This window comes from Hemicordylus capensis, chromosome 2 (genome assembly GCF_027244095.1).
Source record: "Hemicordylus capensis ecotype Gifberg chromosome 2, rHemCap1.1.pri, whole genome shotgun sequence".
In the NCBI taxonomy this organism is placed as follows: Eukaryota; Metazoa; Chordata; class Lepidosauria; order Squamata; family Cordylidae; genus Hemicordylus; species Hemicordylus capensis.
Window position 1 is genome coordinate 392,216,728 of NC_069658.1, and position 18,642 is coordinate 392,235,369.

The 18,642-nt window shown below is 43.4% G+C and overlaps 1 protein-coding gene across 6 annotated transcripts in view; it reads left to right on the forward strand.

The window, feature by feature from the left end:
* Positions 1-18,642, forward strand: part of RNF157 (ring finger protein 157) — a 110,791-nt gene that overhangs the window by 88,345 nt on the left and 3,804 nt on the right. For 3 of the 6 annotated variants that reach the window (XM_053295368.1, XM_053295367.1, XM_053295370.1), the window contains 4 exons: positions 1,632-1,816; positions 2,318-2,383; positions 3,417-3,465; positions 8,079-8,189. In XM_053295368.1, the coding sequence (XP_053151343.1) occupies positions 1,632-1,816; positions 2,318-2,383; positions 3,417-3,465; positions 8,079-8,189 (411 nt within the window). The other 3 variants (XM_053295369.1, XM_053295373.1, XM_053295372.1) reach the window with 3 other exon arrangements.

The window sequence follows — 18,642 nt, forward strand, 5'->3', positions numbered from 1 at the left end:
CTGGATTCAGCTTCCGTTTATTCTCCCTCATCCAGCCCATTACTGCTTCCAGGCAGGCATTCAGGGAGGATATGCCAGCTCCTGAAGAAGTTGACATGGAGAAGTAGATCTGGGTGTCATCAGCGTACTGGTAACACCCAGCTCCAAATCCCCTGATGATCTCTCCCAGCGGTTTCATGTAGATATTAAAAAGCACTGGAGAAAGTACTGAGTCTTGAGGGACACCATACTTAAGATCAGATTTCGAAGAGCAACAATCTCCAATCGACACCATCTGGAATCTATCCAAGAGGTAGGAGCGGAACCACTGTAAAACAGTGCCTCCCACCCCCAACTCCCTCAGATGTTCCAGAAGGATACTATGGTCAATAGTATCGAAAGCCACCAACAGAGTCACACTTCCTCTGTCAATTCCCAATTGGAGATCATCCATCAGGCCGACCAAGGCAGTCTCCACCCCATAGCCCTCTCAAAAACCGGTTTGAAATGGGTCTAGATAATCAGTTTCCTCCAAGACCACCTGCAGCTGAGAGGCCACCACCCTCTCAATTACCTTGCCCAGCCATGGGAGGTTGGAAACAGGCCTATAATTGCTCAACTCTGAGGGATCTAATGCAGGCTTCTTTAGAAGAGGTCTAATAACTGCCTGCTTAAGACAAGGAGGCATCCTGCCCTCCCTCAGAGAAGCATTTATGATTTCCACCAGGCTGTCTACAACAACCTCCCTCCTAGATCGAACAAGCCATGTTGGACAAGGGTCAAGAGAACAAGTGGTAGGCCTCACTGCTCCAAGCAGCTTGTCCACACCCTCAGGAGTCACAGACTGAAACCAATCCAGTCGAAGCACATAAGAGGTGTTGCTGGGCACCTCCAGCTCAGATATCAAATTAATTGTGGAGTCTCCATCTAGGTTGACCCAAATCCAAGAGATTTTATCTGCGAAAAACTGTTTAAACACATCACAGAGGGTAACTGGTGACTCCAAATTCTGGTTCAAGGGAGGGGGGCAAATACTAGTCCCCTCACAACCCTGAACAACTCCGCCGGACGTGAACTCACAGAGGCAATACGGGCAGAAAAGAACCGCCTCTTTGCCACACGTATTGCCTGAGCATAGATCTTTAGATGTGCTCTATGTTGCAATCTGTCAGATTCAAGTTGAGTCTTCCTCCAGCTGTGCTCCAATCGCCTACCTTGCCACTTCAGCCCCCATAGGTCTTCTGTATACCAAGGGGCCAAATTTGAAGCGGGTCGGAGGGGACGCTTGGGAGCAATCGTGTCTGCTGCCCTGGTGAGGAAGTTGTTCCAGTTCTCAACCAGGGCATCAACAGGATCACCGGCAAAGCTAACATTGAATCCCTCCAAGGCTTCTTGGAATCTTACTGGATCCAATAACTTCTTTGGGTGGACCATTCTAATAGGCCCTTCACCCCTGCAGAGGTGGGAAGTGGTTGTAAGTCCAACCTTAACCAGATGGTGGTCCGTCCATGACAATGGGGAGATCACAGGAGTCTCCACCCATGGAACACCACCCTGATCAGAGTAAAATACAAAATCAAGTGTGTGACATGGTGTTGACATGTAGTCAGCCTCCCTGACTGTCTTTCCTGCACCCTCCCCTCTTTACTTAGATCCTGTTAGCAGCAGCCTGGCACAGTCAGTCATGTCCATGGCCTCCTCTCAAAGCCAGCACTCTGAGATCAGCACTGACACCATATCTTCCATGTCCGGCTCCTATGTAGCTCCTGGCACTGAGGAAGAGGGGGACATGCGCCCATCCCCTGCTGTTGCTAGTGGGATACCTTCAGAAGGAGATGTAAGTACAGCAAGCCCGGTCAAGGGTGCAAACTGCATACATTGTGATATCTGGAAATAAGAATAGCATTTCATGTAAAAGCAGGTAAAGCACTTCCCATAGCTGGTGACAATTTAAGTGTCCACAAATATACTGGCTTTTTAAAAGAAATGTAATTCAAGCTCTTTCGATACTGGAATGGGAACCAGTGTTATATGATGTATCTGACATTAAGATGAGCAGCAAACCAATGTTGCATAGCTACCAACACTGGCTGTGGTAAAGCACTGATTGCCTAAGAGTGACAGACGGTGAGTCAGTGGTGGTAGGCCAGACTTGCTGCCCATGATTTGTTGGGATTCTCATTGAGAAGTAAGTGAGAAATGAAAACATTCAGCAGTGGTACATGGGGGTTATTTGTCTTGTTGGGGTGGTTACCATTGATGCAGCTTGCCAGAAGGCCTTAACCTGTCTCTACAGGAAACAAATAAACCCAAGTGTGCCCTCTTCCTTTTCTCTTAGTCAACCCCTGTTGAGTCTCCAGATGGGAACTTTGTCAGTATCTCAGCAGAGGAGCGAGATGCAGAGGTAAAGATTAATCTCTAACAGCCTGTTCCATGTGTGGGGTCTGAGGGAATTGGTGTCCGATGTAGAAGTAAATAACAGCCTGATGTCATTGCTTGGATAGACCAGTTGTAGCTTTCAATGCAAAGCATTGTTTTGGGGACTGAAGTGCCCATTCATGAAAGAAGCAGGTGTGCACCAAAGGAGAAATGGAGCACTAGTTTGAAAGTGCTGGACTGGGTATGGAGTGGGTAGAGAGCAGGATTCCAAATTAGCCTTGAGATCTGTGGGCCACTCAGCAAAGGAAGTGGCTGCTTAAAACAGCGTGGTGCAGGGCTAATGAAGGTACTGCTTGGCTGACTAATCCAGATCTTCATGGGTAGAGTTGTTAGCTGAGCCTGTTCTCCATGTTTAAATTTTTCTTTGTCCAGTCAACAACCCTGTAACTATGTGCTTGGAACTCTTATTCTAGCAGCAAAACCATCCTAGTAGCTTCAAGGCCTGCAAAAATCTCTGGTAGCTTTCTAATGGTTAAAGTGCCACCCCACAGGATTATTTAATTGATTACAAATTTTGTAATCAATTTCTAGCTGAGTTTAATCCAGCCTGAACCAGGATTTCTTGTGCTTGGCCCTCCTATCATGATCACTCCTTGTCCTTTCTGACTGCTGAGTGTGAGCTAACAATAGACCACAGCTCAATCCGAAGGCATAGTGCCAAACTGAGATTCAACAGACTGAAGTTTCTTCAAGCTTCCATGTTGATAAATGGTTCAGCTGAAATGCGCAATCAGAAGAATTACATGGTGTGTTGTGCCGGAAGCTTTGTCTGTGTAGGAACCTGTAGTCTGAAATGGTGCAAGCCAACCAGAGCTTTACTACATAGTACTCCTGATCTTGTGTTTTGGCTCTGCAGGTGGCTAATGACAGGTTCCTGGAGAGAACCTCTACAGGACTTAGCTTATGGTTGGCATATCCTTTCCCCCAATACCTCTTGAAGAGAGAACCTGATTAGAGTTCCAATGGTTTTAATATTCATACTTCCTCTCTTGCGGCAGGGAAATGATGTCATGGAGGAAGAGGATGGCTCCCCTACACAGGAAGATGGTAACAGAGAATGGGCCATTGTTCTGTGGTGTTTAATCACGTTTCACATTCAGCTGGCAGTGTGTGCACTGAAGCACAGGGAGGAGCAAAACTGAGTGGGCAGGGCTTCTGGACAAGCTAAGCCTTGTTTGTTGAATGTGCATATAGTAAGAGATTGAAGCAGACCTCCTGTCAGACTTGGTATATTTGGGCAGTTAGCAGGGGGAAGTGAATAATAATAATGGGATGGAAAGCAATAACATAAAGATATTTGATAGCTTGGTCAATACATTTGGAGTGTTTCTTGTTGACACTTGGAATACAGTTTTCATTCCATGTGACCTCACTCCAAAAGGCAATTCTGCCCGCAAGCTGAGGTTTAGTTTATGTAGCATTGTGACACGGAGTACTCTTCATTTTTCCTTCTTATACTTACTATCCAGGAGCAGACTCTAGAGAATGGAAGAGAGATCATCAGGTCAGGGTCCAAAACCGAGAGCAGGGTCCAGACTAGGTCATGATTTAGTTGGATTCCTTTATCCCAGTGGTGCTTAGTCACAACTTTACTGAGATGATAGTGAATAGTGGATTCAGTGTGTTAAGAGACGGGAAGCTCCTTTAATGCCTGCTGCTTCTGCTGCTTCTGAGGGGACTGAAGAGTGATTGGTTTACTACACAGACCAGCAAGATCTCTCTCCCTCTCAGACAACTGTCAGTACCCTTGTGGAACCTGACGGGGACATTCCAGAGATTATGGCTGTCATATCCTCCTGAGGTTTTGTAGTGGACTGCGCTTGTCTGATATAAAGTTCTTCTTGGAGAATTTAGGCAAATACCTATTCCTGGTACTTGTTGTTGTTGTTCTCAACATCAACTATGCATTGCATATGCCACAAAAAGGTCAGGGGAGGCTGTTTTGGAGCTGAAGGAGCAGAAAGGGTGGGTGCTTAACCTTTTCTCCACCCTGAACTTCTTTGCTTCACATGGTCTCCCCTGCCAGCTATATTCTTCCCCTACCCTACCCAGGGGTTTCAAATGCATGCTTTGTCTCTTCAAACACATCTCTAAAAACCTGCAGTGGGAAATGCAATCTGTAAGGGGGGGGGATGTGATTGGGTGTGGAGAAGCAGTAGATAAAAGGAAACCATTAAGCATCGCCCCCACCTCTTGCCCAAAGCTGCTTTTCCGGCTATTGAGCTTTCTTTACATGTGTGGAGTTCTGCCTTCAATGTATTAAGAGATAGGAGGCTTCTCTAGTGGCTGCTGTTCCTTCAGAGGGGACTAGAGAGTGATTGGTTTACTACAGCCAGGTCCTCTCAGACAACTGTCAGGTTCCTTGTGGAATCTGGTGGTGGTGCTTTCCCACTTACCTCAAGAGTTCAGTGTGGTTAGAATTCAGATTTCAGTGGAAATTCTTCAGCTGGAACATACATAACCAGAGAGATTCTGCAGACCCTGAGAGGAAGCAATTAGGGTAAATACATCTAGCAACAGGTTAGTGTACTTGACTCAGCTATATGGGACCAAAAAACCCCCCACAGTTACTTAAGTATTTCCAGACGATCCAAAGAAGCTCTAATTTGAGTAGGTAAAGAGGGCTGCTAAAATGATTGTCTTTACCTGGTTGTCTTTACCATGCCTTACCTAGCATTTGGCTGATAGAAAGTAGGTATAACTTTGGGGTTCACTTTGGGGTTCACTATAAGATTTATAAACCATAAGGAAAGGCAGCTTGCTTTCCCCTAAAGGGCTTCTAATTGACTTATGGACTATTCTTAGAATCCAGAAACTATCAGCCTTATTTAAAAAAAAAGTTTCAGGCCTTTATGATCATCAACAAGGAAACAAGCTTGAAAACAGAATAGTAGCATGTTTAATAAGCAGAAGGCAGAAACTGAATCCTCATGTGTATTGTGATTTTTAGACTTTCTTGGTTTTTGAAGAACTCCATTTGTGATTTTTGAATCGTGGGGCTAGCAATAGAAAGGGCTTTGGTTACTTAGAGATCTTGATGAGCATGGAAGTTGGCATCCACAACAGGTGATTACTGATCACCTGTAAATAAAACATGCAGATTCGGTGCAAGCGTCTGCTCCTGATAGGCTTCTAGAATGGCTGTAGTTGATTAGGATGCTTGCCCCTGCTTCATGCTGCTGCTCTTTTGCAAAGGTCGAAGGCTAAAAACCCCAGCAAGAGTTGAGCCAGTTACTGAAGCAAATTGTAATGTCATAAAGCCTAGATTGTTACCTGTTCAAGGTGATGGGGAGATATCACTGCACCCTGGCCTCCCCTAATTGAAACCTATCCTTTGTAAACAGGTCCTGAGCCTGTTTTTGGTAAGGTGTGTTGTTCACGACACCAAAATGCCTTTCCATGGATCAACAGATGCCATTCCTTTCTGTCTCTCTGCATCTCTCTCTTACAGTTGGGGCTTTGGCTTTAGTGTCATCTGCGCTTCTGGAATTTCAGTGGGTTTGCATGCATATCTCCTACAGCAATCATGCAGCAAAATACTTCAGAGGCCCAATTCATAAACCAATTAAGCCAGAGTACTCAACTGTACATAAAGTTTTTGCTTATTAGTAGTCAACCAACAGATTATGAGAGAGTCTGTTGCTAATAAGTAATAAGGATTTTACTTTATTTTGAGATTAAACATGGTAAACATCCTACACGGTAGGATTTTTAAGTGGTATGGGGTTAGGGCACATCCACAGACCTCTTATATAGAGATCCAGAAGTGTTGTGACAATGTGTTAGTCCTCAGCAGCCTTTTGCCAGTTGTCATAGTTGACAGGGATCATCATCAAACCAGGCTGTGCAGCTCACATGACAAATTTAAGTAAAGGATCATCTAAAGCAGGGGTTCTTAACCTTGTGTGCCAAGATGTTGTTGAACTTCAACTCCCATCATCCCCAGCCAAAGGCCATTGTGGCTGGGGATAATGGGAGTTGAAGTCCAACAACATCTGGGCACCCAATGCTGAGAAACCCTGATTTAAAGTATTCTTGTTGGAATCTTTTCCTTTCAGTGCCTCCAGTGAGTTGTCATAGATATATACTTAATATCTTATTTTGCTTCTGAATCAAATGGCAAAATTCTTACTCATTTTCTTGAGGTTGTTTATTACTCCCTTCTTCCATATATGCATGTTTCTGTTTAAACAAATAAAACCCCACCATGCAGTCTAATGTTTCAGTTTCATGTTGATAATTCAGATGGTGGTGTATTTAAGATCAGCATACACAGATATAAGAAGAAGTAATAGCCTCAGGAAAATGAAGAGGAATTTTACCATTTGATTCAAGAGTAGCAAGATGTGAAAAATAATGCAGTAAAGCAGGGATCCTCAACCTTGTGTGGGGATGGGCCCCCAGATGTTAGTGGACTTCAGCTCCCATAATCCGAAACCCCAGTGGCCTTTGGTTGGGGATTATGGGAGTTGAAGTCCACTAACATCTGGGGGCCCAACATTGAGGATCCCTGCAGTAAAGGATTTCTTTCTGTACAGCCAGCTATTAAAAATAAATGCCATTTATATCGGGGCATTTTAACAAGCAGTGTAATCTGAAATATATCACTCACTTGATTACACAGAAGGCAACGAGAGTAATTTATAAATGAACTTGTGGCTTAAATTAGCTTTCTTATTCAATGCAGAAGTGTGGGAAACTCAGAGCTACTTAGATAACAGTTGCATGTGAAGGAGCTATATTTATTAGAAATAAATATACAATGCAATGATGATGTAAAAGGAAATATGAGAGCCCCCACTTCTGATGTTACTGAGAAAGAGAGCACAAAGCGATTGTGACTTCTGCTTACTACAGTAAGCTGTTATGTCCAAAGCCGCATGTGGCAGGCAGATCTACACTAGGTCTCAGTGTCATACACAACATGACTGTCACAGTGTCTCTCAGAGAATCCTGGGAATTGTAGTTTTGTAGCCCCTTCTCATAGAACTATAATTCCTAGGGTTCTCTGAGGAGAAGGCATGACACTTAGACCAGTTTTAAGTCTATATGTGGATTGAGTGAAGTACTGTATCTCTGTTTGCCCCGCAATACCTCCTTCCCATTCCAAGTTAGTTGTGCTTTTCTCTTTCTTCCCCAACACAGTGAGGTTTCTGTTGTGCTGCACTTGGTGGCGGTTAGCAGTGTATTGGGCCCTTACATTAGGGGAGGTGTGACTCCTGAAGCATTCATATCACCACCTCTGAAGGCTAAGACACTGACCAGACCTGCAAAAGCATGTCCTGGTGGTCTTCTCAGAAAGTGCTCTTTTAAGCTTTCCCTGGCTGCTTTAGAACCTGCCCTTTGTGCCTGCTTGCTTATTGATTATACAGACGAGGTTTCAATATCCTCCAGTTTCCCGTGTATCCTCCTTGCTGGCAAAATTTGTGTTGAAACAAGGACGAAAATGGAGGCAGTAGAGGAAACCAGTCAGGATGGCTTAATGCAGACACATCCCAGCCTACTGCCTTATTGTCCACTCTCCACTCCATTGGCTGCTGTTGGGGTTTTGTTTTTCAATTCCCGATATAAAGTGTTGTCTCTCTTTCCCATTATTTTGACAAGGAAGAAATTAAAGCAAAGCCCCACCCCCCTCTCTAACTACATTAACTCCCTTACAGGCCAAAGGACAGGCGCATTCCTAGGTATGGAGTGTGACAATAACAATGACATTGGCAACGCAAGCGTGAAAGCACTGGACAATAAGCTGTGCTCTGAGGTCTGCTTACCTGGTGAGTGGCAGTCTGCTGAACATGAACTTTGTGGGTGTAGGGAGGTGGGAGGGGAATCTTTTACAGACCCCCCAACCCTGAATACCCATCACCTGCCTGACAGCAGTCAGAACATAATATCTGTGTGCACACGCAATCATACAACATGTGGAAATAGGCTCACTCTTGTCTGTGCTCAACCATGGCATCTTCCTGTCCCCCTGAGCCTCATTTTTCTTGCCAGATCTGCCCTGCATCACACTGCAATGTAGAAATAAGTTGCAGGTTTTGAAGGAAAGGTATTGTTTCTTTAAAATATGGCTTTCTCCAGTAAACCCTGGGAACTGTAGTTTTCTGAGGGTGCTGAGACTTCTCTGTTAGAGTTGTCTAGCTTAGATTGTTGTTTTGTTTGTTTTAATCACATACTGCCAAATTATAAAACCCCAAGGTAGATTCATACCCAGACAAGAACAATTAAAATGATCAAAAATATCCACCAAAAACCTGCTTAAAGATATGTGTTTGAAAGGCCTCATAACAGTCAATTATTATTATTTAGTCACTATTCTCACACTTTAAAGACAGCTTTACCATATACAAATAAAAACAAAATAAGATCCCTGAACACACACAATTCAACAAATGCAGTACAAGAAAATGAACAGCAAGGCTTCAATTGTTCTTCAGCCTTTTCAGACTCTGAAACTACATTTAACCCCAAATTGCAACATGGGACCCACTTTAATTTTTTTACTGTATATGTTCATCTCTTTCTGCTTGTGGTTTTCCTCCTTCTTTCTCCTCCTTCTTGTCCTCTCTCTCCCTCCATTCCACAATCTTTCTCCTTTTTTTTTTTTTTTAAGCCAAGGAAGGGGGAAAGGAAAATGGTGCTTCTGGCACAACCTACCTCAATTTGGGCCATATTCCACCTTTTGTGGGGGTGGGGGCAGAGGTGTCCTAGATTATCGGTTTAAGGCCAGTGCCCTAGCCCCCCCACAAAACTCCTGTTGCCATATTTCTCTCCATCTTGGAGGAAAGCCATGACGGAAAAAACAATTTGACACATTTATATACACATAATGTAAGGAATAGGGTTGGCATTGAAGATCACAGTCCAGGATTCAGAGTTCAAGATTGACATCAGGCAAGATATTAAGGGTCCAAGCTGTCACTGTGTTGACACTGTCTGACAGTTTCTGAGGGCCCATTGCTGATCTCTGACGCCACTACTGTCCCCATAGCCTTTCTGTGATGGTAGTGGCAATGCCCACCTAGGTAGGATGAAGCTCATGGAGGACGGTTTGCTGAGGGTCCCCTGAAACGTCAAGCTAGCCCTGTTAAGGAGGTGGTGAGATGACTTGCCAACCTATAAATAAACCTACAGACGTTCAGGACAAAGTATTTGGCAAATGTTGGTCAGTTCTATTGGATGCCAAAGGAATGTTCTTGTTTGCTCCACCAGAAGATCCAGTTTCACACCTACTCTGTCCAGTTACTTTCAAACTGAAGTGGAAAACCATGCTAGATTCCTTTTCTGTAGCAAAATGACCCAGTTGATTCCCCAGTCTCATCTTACGTACAAAGTTCTTCAAATTTTGTTCTCTTACACTCACCCTTGTAGCAACATAGTTAATGAACATAATCTAATTAGTGCCACATTTAATATCCCTTAGCTGAACCCCAGTATCATCATCACCTGACCGTTACTAACTGTGGGTGTATCTTGTCTGTGCCTTTCCCGTCCATTGATTTCCCCCCACCACTGGATTTCATCAGTGTGAAAGTTCATGTTCACTCTACGCCAACACGATTCTTCTGTTTTTTTTCTGAACCCATGCTTCCATCCCTTCCATCTCTCCAGGTTGCTGAATGGTTGCAAATGTTACTGACTATGGGTCTAGATGGGAATGATCTGTAATGGAACAGGAACATTCCTTGTAGATGAGCCATGTGGCCTCATTGGGTCCGTAGCTGATACTAACCAAAGTTGCTGGTTTCGATTCTAGTGTTGGAAACTATGGGCACAATTCCATACACGTCCCCTTGAAACAAACAGGGCTTGTGCAGCAGAGTGCATTCATGGATATTATCCAGAGATCTGGTATAATGACATTATGTTGCATTTACCATGTGTGATTTCAGTGGGGCTTAAGTATGCTTAACGTTCTCTGGTGTGTGCCCCAAATCTTTAAAATGGAGATGCATCAGACCTGCCCTCTCATGTCAGTAAATTTGTGTCACTTATAAAACCATAGCAACCCGTCCCCGGCTTATCTTACCTTCCCCAAAGCTCCAAGGCTGGGAAGTTGAGAGATCTAGAACTATTTTTCTTGCTTAATCTAATTCACTGCTATTAAGTGGGGGGGGGGAAGCATTCTTAATCCCCCACCCACTTTCCTCACATGGAGGTCGGCAAGAAGCTAACCCTCTTCCTCTGCGGTGTTTGTTATAAGAGCCTCTTATAATTTATTCCACTTGGGAAATTCTGTAGTTAATCCAAGCTTTGCTGTGCAACAGCGTGTGTGTCAGTAGATAAGAGACCCTGTAACAATAGTAACAAATGCCGCCTTTCTCTTGGGGCAATTGTGTTTTAAGTGTAGCCACATGCAAGGTAATTTGGAGCTGCTAGGTGAAAATAAAGCACCATATTCTGCCCTGGTAATGTTGGTACCTTCAGGCGATATGTGTCTGTATAAAAGCCTGGAGTCAGGCCAAGTCCTAACCAAATGCCTTGTTAAGCACAATTTAGTGTGTATCCATGACCTCTCCAATTGCATTTCTTCTAAACTGGGAATATTTCTAATTCTGCCTTAGCCGAGCAGATAAAACCATTTGTTAGTTCTCAGCACTATTTACCAGAAAGCCCTTGAGATGGATTGGCAGCAAATTGACTGAATTAATCAGAGGACAGTTGAATCAATCCCTGAAACAATTTTTCTCGAAAGATCTTGAAGTGGCTATTGGAAGCTTGGAAGCCAGAAACCTGGGGCTGACTCACAGTAGAGATGCAACAAATATCCAAACAACGTACGCTTGGAGTGGTGAATAAATGTTCCAAATATATCAGCAGGTTTCAGAATAATTACTGAAGATCTGCCCCCCAAAACCCACCAAGTAGTGATTCTGGACCATTTATTTTGCAGTTAAATTTATTTTACATAGCCTGGTACCAAGCTGAATAGCAAGGTGGTCAGGCAGTCAGTTTGCATAAGGAAGGGTGGTAAGCAATAGCTTGGCACCCTGTGCAATAGCAAGCTGATGTTATAAAAAACAAGGGGAAGGATATGTGCATGTGTCTCCGTCAAACAAAACACACAGGTCAAGTCTGTGTGCTTTAAATTGGAAAACAGTGCTAGGATGTGAGCTAATATGCAAAACACCACTTGGGAAAAACCTACCCTTGCAATAAATAAATACATTCTTAACCACTATTACAGATAAGTGTCCCTAATACTGGATATGGATTTTTTTTCAGGGAGGCATAAATATCTGCAGAAATAGGAAAGGGAAAATGTGTGCTTGTAAGTGGTATTTGGCAGTGGTGGTGCAACACTTGGAAGAAATGCATCAGTGTGGTATCTGCTTTTAATTTACCTCCTCATAGTATAAATGGTATTTATGGACAACATGGTTTATAAAACCTTGCCACAACTACTTATTGGGCCTGCATGTTTACATTAAAGATCGTGAAATGCTCTCCTGCCTCTTATTTTATCATAGACCAAGAGGTGGGAAATCAGTGAGAGGTATTTCTCTAAAAATGAAAAATGCAGTGGGCCCTGTTCTTTTATATTCTGAGTTGTAGAGTTATTTGGGAAAGGACCCTGGACTAGATCCAGGTATTGTGCTGGGTGGAACCACTACGCTTATCCCATCCCAGCTATATCTGTGTATACAATACATCAGAAAAATCCCCATATGATGCCTGTAGTATTTAATGAGCTATTGAAATTAAAGTTTCATGGTGAGCCCTAGTGGAATAAATTGGATGATGGATAAGCAGCCATGTAACGTGGCTTTCCTTCTTCTCCGGCTAACATACCCTTTGGGTAGCTTTGCTGCTTTCAGGAATCTTTTGTGGATCCTCCATCCCTCATTTTGTGTGCACAAAGCAGAGCCAAATGCTCTTCCCTTAGTCACAAACTGGCTGCAGTGCATCCTTGTGCAATTCCACTTCTTGCTTTACAGCCAAGCAGGAAGGTGCATGTGCTTGCCTTAGTGACACAGAAGCTGTCTGCAAAGCAGAATGGGGGATGACTTATTGTGCTGCCTATTAGATGCATGTAGTCCTGGGCCCTTGAGCAGATGGCTGCAGTAACCCTTTGCCTGGCTGATCTATTGGCAGAGGTGCATTTCTAAAGTTGTCCTCTAGTTTCCTTCACACTCCATTTTCTACACTCTAAAGTTTGAACTCCTATTTTAATAATGTCCTGCACAGCCTAGATTACTTGAGGGGTAATTCCACCCCATCTCACCTTCTTTTGGGGGGAACTTTAGACTCTCTGGGTTATCTTTCTCTTTAAATAAAGTATGAATAAGTACAGAGGTAAGTACAGCGAATGGAAATGCTACATAGTAATGCTGGAGAACCTTCCTCAGAAAAGATGATGTGCAAAAGAATCAGGGCTGCTCTTTATGCAAGCACGCTTGCCAAAAAACACAGTACCAAAGATGATGTCAAATATAAATGCATGTATTATTTGCCATGTTTCCCTTCCAGATATGAGGCAGGGGCATTATTTTTGCCACTGCCTCTCACATGTGTTTGGGAGGGGAAAGTGGCAAACAATGCCTGATCATGCTTTTGTGTATACATGCTTTTGTATACCAGAATCAGAAAAGTACTGTGAGAAGCAGTCCGATGCAACGTTTTGACTTGCAAAGTGATGATTTTGAAATGCCTTGATGACAGATAACTAGCAGTGACCATCTTGGTCCATTTCTAGGGGGCTGTGCGGCTGTGGACTCTCCTGATAGTAGGACATTTGAAATAGCACAAGGGCCAAATAGTGCTCCTCTTGCATTCAGCAATAGATGAAGCTGTACAATATATGGTATTGAGTACCTCTAGCTATGTACTTTTGCTCTGCTGAGAAACAGTCTCCCAGTTGCAAGACACTTCTACTGATTTCTAACATGGAACCTCTCAGACTAGGAATACTTCTGCAATATATGGAGGAGAGCTGGCCTTGTGGTAGCAAGCATGTGTTGTCCCCTTTGCTAAGCAGGGTCTGCCCTGGTTGCATTTGAATGGGAGACTTGATGTGTAAGCACTGTAAAATATTCCCCTTAGGGGATGGGGCTGCCCTGGGAAGACCACCTGCATGCTTGCATGCAGAAGGTTCCAGTTTCCCTCCCTGGCATCTCTAAGATAGGGCTGAGAGAGATTTCTGCTTGTAATCTTGGAGAAGCTGCTGTGTAGACCAGGCCTGCCTAACTTAGGCCCTCCAGCTGTTTTTGGACTACAACTCGCATAATCCCCAGCCAGAGTAGCCAGTAGCCAGGGATTATGGGAGTTGTAGGCCAACATCTGCAAGAAGGCCAAAGTTGTGCAGGACTGGATAGAAAATACTGAGCTAGATGGGCCAGTGGTCTGACTCAGTATAAGGCAGATGCCTATGTTCCTATCCCAGAAGTTATTGTGTACTTTTCCAGTGTGACTGGACAGAGAAACCCTGGCCATGGCTGCTTTTATGTATATTAAAATGTATGTGTATTGTAATTGTCCTATGTTTGACTGGGAAGGCTGGGCTAAAAATACCAGGCATATGGCAGGGGGTAGCCTTAATTTCTGAGTGTAGTAATTGTTCATGTTACTGGCTCATGTACACAGCAATGCCAGCATAAAGTAGTTGGAGCAAACAACCCTTGGTCCTGCTGCAGCCCCACTGAGCCTGCCCAAAAGGCATTGCCAGGAATTGAAGGACCCTCGGCAACAGAGTGAGCTATGTCACAGATGGCTGCCAGAGGAGAGGGGAGAGCCCAGAAATAAGACAATCCCCTTCGGGTAGTGGATTTCCACGCAGTTTCTGGACTCTCCTCTCTCCTGCTGCAGCCACCTGCAGTGCAGCCCATATTGCTGAGGTTCCCTTAGCATGCCTTTTCGGAAGGTCAAGGGACTGCATTGGCACCAAAGCCTTCTGATTCTCTCTCTCTTCTCTTCTCCTGCTGGTATCAACTGTATGTGATCCGATATGCTTTGTCTTTTAAAAAATTATTATTGCTGTACGCCCCTTTGAGAACCTCCGTTAAGAAGTGGCATATAAATATATAAAGTCGAGGTTGTGGCAAAGCTACAACTAGCCTCCCTAGTCTTTTGTGCTTTAAATGTAGAGTCTACCCTTTAGATCAGAAAGAGGCTACTCTAAGCCATTCAAAATATCACATCCTTGGCCTTTGGAGGCCATATGATGTAGTTCCGTCCTGATCTGCTCAGAGTCCCTTGCTGTGGAATGGATACTGTTATACTGTATTGTGACATCACTATCCAATCAAGGGGTGGGGCCACCCTGCACATGTAGGAATCTTTCCTGGGATTTCACCTTGCTGTTAGCATGCTTACTGGTTTAGTGACAGTTTGGCATCAAACATTTATTTAATTGTAAACTGCCCAGAGTTTGGGGCGGTATAAAAATATGGTAAATAAATAAAAATTTAAAAACCCGTGTTCAGAAGCACAGATGGTCTGTAATTGGATGTGAGCTGCTTTACATTTGGAGAGCTCAAAAGAAATGTTGGGCTATAAGGTTTAGCTTGCTGTATATTGCTCAGTATAGTGCTATAACATGATGCTCTTTTGTGAACATCCATTTCTTAAAGGCCCATGTTTCCCAACCCACCTGCTTTAGAGATAGATTTGTGAAATAAAACAACCTCTGTGATCAGCTGGTGTATTGTCCCATAGGCATTGCAGACCCATAGGGGCAGCATTCTATACTTTTCCAATCACCCCAGTCATCTTGATTGGCCTTTCTGGCAAGTTGCCATTGACTTGGGATGTTTTTCCAAAGAGTTGCTACAGACTGAGAGTGTTCTATGGGAAGTCTTCAGGGCAGAGGTAGGCAGCCTTGGCTCTCCAGCTGTTGTTGAACTACACCCTCCCCGGCCACAGTAAACTGTGGTGGGGGATGATGGGAGTTGTCCGCCTCTGTTCTCGGGTGATGCAGACCCTAGGGTGTGGCAGACATTGTTTTATCTCTTCTCTCCCCCCCCCCCCTTTCAGTGTTGTATGCATAAGCATTTGTGGTGTCTTGTCTTCTCTCTTGTTCACCATTTGCTTCTGGTCTTTTCTACCAAACAGCTGCAGTTCCGGAGTCCTGCCCCATAAGCATTGAGGAATAGGTATGAGATCTGTGAAGTCCTCTCTTGTGCACTCCTTCAGAATAAATCCAGCTTTCATTTTGCAGTATGTCTTTATTTTTTGATGCACAGTGGCCTCTGTTTTTTGGTTGAAGAAGGGGCCTCCTTCTCTCCTCACACACACCATTTTGGCAGGGGCAAGAAATCTCCCCATCCATACAGAATAAATAAGCCTACAAAAGGGCCCTCCCTATTCTCAGTGGTATAAACAATGCAGGAAACACGGGGCTGCAGAGACTCCGTTCTGGTTTTCGGGTCTCTTCTCCTTGAAAATGTGTCCTCCACAAACCATCAAATAAAGTGAGTCTGAAGACTGACTCCACTGGCTTGTGGATTGGTATGAATGGCTGCAGCCTTCCATCCACTTATTCTAATCTTGTGACTATTAAGGGGCCTATTCTGGATTCTAGTGCTACCTTGTTGATACAAGACACATCTAAATAACTGGAAGCTTGAATAAACAGGTATGTTGTAACTGTAGAGTTATGCTGACATAATGGAGACACAAAAAACCAGAGTACTTCAAGTTTTCCCATTCAACATTGTTTGTTTTTTGGATTCTAGAGATACAATTTCAGCGAAAACATCAGCAAGCAGTGGTGTGGATATGCCTGTATAGAGCATGTCAGGGCCTTTCTGCACCATCACATTCTTGCCAGTCCACACCTTATTTGCTAACGCTAAACACTCTCCACAAAAACCCACATTAAACACACAAATAAAACCCAGGTGAGATCTGGCACAAGAAGTCCAAAATGTGTTATGCAAATTAAACCATATAGCATAAGCATTGTTCGAGGATGATGAGAGCACTCTCTTGTGATCTCCTTGTCAAGATGTAGCAATCGATTTTAGATCCCTTCCTCTCTCCGACCCATCACCTGGAGCCAGATACACAAAGCTCTCTATCTTACAAAGTAACACATCTATCAGTTTCTTGCAGCAGGTCAATAATTCTGTTGGCACCTGTCATTTCAGGGATTTCAAACTTTCAGAATGCAAAGCACAGCATTTTTAACATGGGCAAATAAAATGCTTCCATTGGAATGATACTGATATCATTGTTTAATGACACCATGATGGTGTAGAATATAGTTGCACAAATGTCATGGGTTCCTGACAGTGTTCATGACATAATTAGTGAAGAACCATGCTGTTCTCCCACCCTGTGCCATTCTTTATGAGTGTTTTTTGTGTTCATCCGAGGCTGTGTGTTCCGCTGCTTGGATACCTATTCAGAACTGCACGTCTGGACAGATTTTTTTTTTTAAAGTGGGAGCAGATTAACAGCAGCACCACTATCTTCCCTGTTGTAAGCTGCTGTCATTGACCAGTTATTTGCAGGAACATTGCCCTGGCTAAAATATACTTGTAACATACTTTTAATGATCATACAGAAGAGTCTGACAGATGACGACGAAGCTTGGTTGCTGATGAACAAATACTAACACCAATTTTCTCCTTTAAGATCATTTGTGTTTCAGTTGGCCAACAGTGCTGAAATAGTTCTTGCATTTTGTTCTCTGTGACAGTCAGGTCTTTTGAGAACCTTTTCCTGAATTTTACCTTGCATACTTCAGTTCATTTCCCGGAATAATTTGACTGGTCTGGGGATTTATGTGACTGTTATTAGCCTTTTTTGTTTCATTATGTTTTCTTGCATTTTTTTAAAAAATTATTACATTTATATCCTGCTCTTCTTCCGAGGAGCTCAGAGCGGTGTAGATGGTTCCCCACTTCCTGTGCCCAACCATTTGGTTGGATTCACTTGCATCTGCTTTGGCTTAAAGATCCTGCCATTTGGGTTAGTACGTGTTCATGAGATCCCTTGCCTTGCAAAACTGAAAGAGACTATATCTCGACAGATAGCTTCTGAATGGTCTAAGTGACTGGTGAAAGGGCTGCTGCAAACAGCTGACTCTAGTTCTTTGAGCTCTTGCATAACAGTTATTTTTCCATGTCTGCAATGACCCACTCATGGATACTGAGAGCGAGATGATTCTTCACACACTTCAAGGGAGGAAGAAATCCATTGCTGGATATTTATAAATAGCAGACAAACTTTTTTTTCTTTAAGCTGTGATGATTTCCTAGTGAAATCCCTGCAAAGTGTGTGAGGCCTACAGCTCTTTTGATTGAGCTAATTGAATCATTTAGCATATTACTATGCTGCAGGCAGGCAAGTAGTTTAGCTTTCTTGGATACAAATATAATGCCTCAGGGTCAAATTAACATGCATGGAAATGCATGCTTAGATGCTTCCTGGGCAACATGAAAATCCCAGCTTGTGTCCTGTGCCATTACATTCCTATAGGTGTCACTGAAGGTAAATAATTAAGATATTCAAACTTTATTAACTCATTAAATATGAGAATTTATATAGCTGTTATCCATGCTTAGAGTAGTAAAATAAGGAAGTAGATGATAGGGAGTAGCCACCTAATGGCACAGTGGAGAAATAACTTGCCTAGTGAGCAAGAGGTTGCCAGTTTGAATCCCCGCTGGTATGTTTCCCAGACTATGGGGAACACCTATATCGGACAGCAGCGATATAGGAAGATGCTGAAAGGCATCATACTGCATGGGAGAAGGCAATGGTAAACCCCTCCTGTATTCTACCAAAGAAGACCACAAGGCTCTGTGGTTGCTAGGAGTCGACACTGACCTGACGGTGTAGCTTTACCTATATGGATAGGGAATAGAGTACTCTATTAAAATCACACTGTTCTTTTATCAATTTCCTGAAGCATCTGGTTCTGTTGGCTATCAAAAACATTGAGCCACTAGGGTTCCTATGTTCTTGTTGTTCCTGTAGTGTTCACCTGGAGGGAGGATAGCAAAATGTTCCTAGAATGAGGAGCCTCATGGGGCATCTGTCACGTCAACATCAGCAGCCATTTGAAGACCTAGCCCAATAATCTAGCTTATGGCTGTACCACAGCTTGTTGCTCTAAGACTACCAGGTTTAGCTTAAAAAGAGGCTCAAGGTACTTTAAGACTCCATATGATTTGCCCACTTTTATATGGAAACTATTTTTTCACATATTTGGCATCCTTTGACATACTTGCTACAACGTTTGTTTTGTGAAACAGAATAGCAGCTACCTATTGTTTC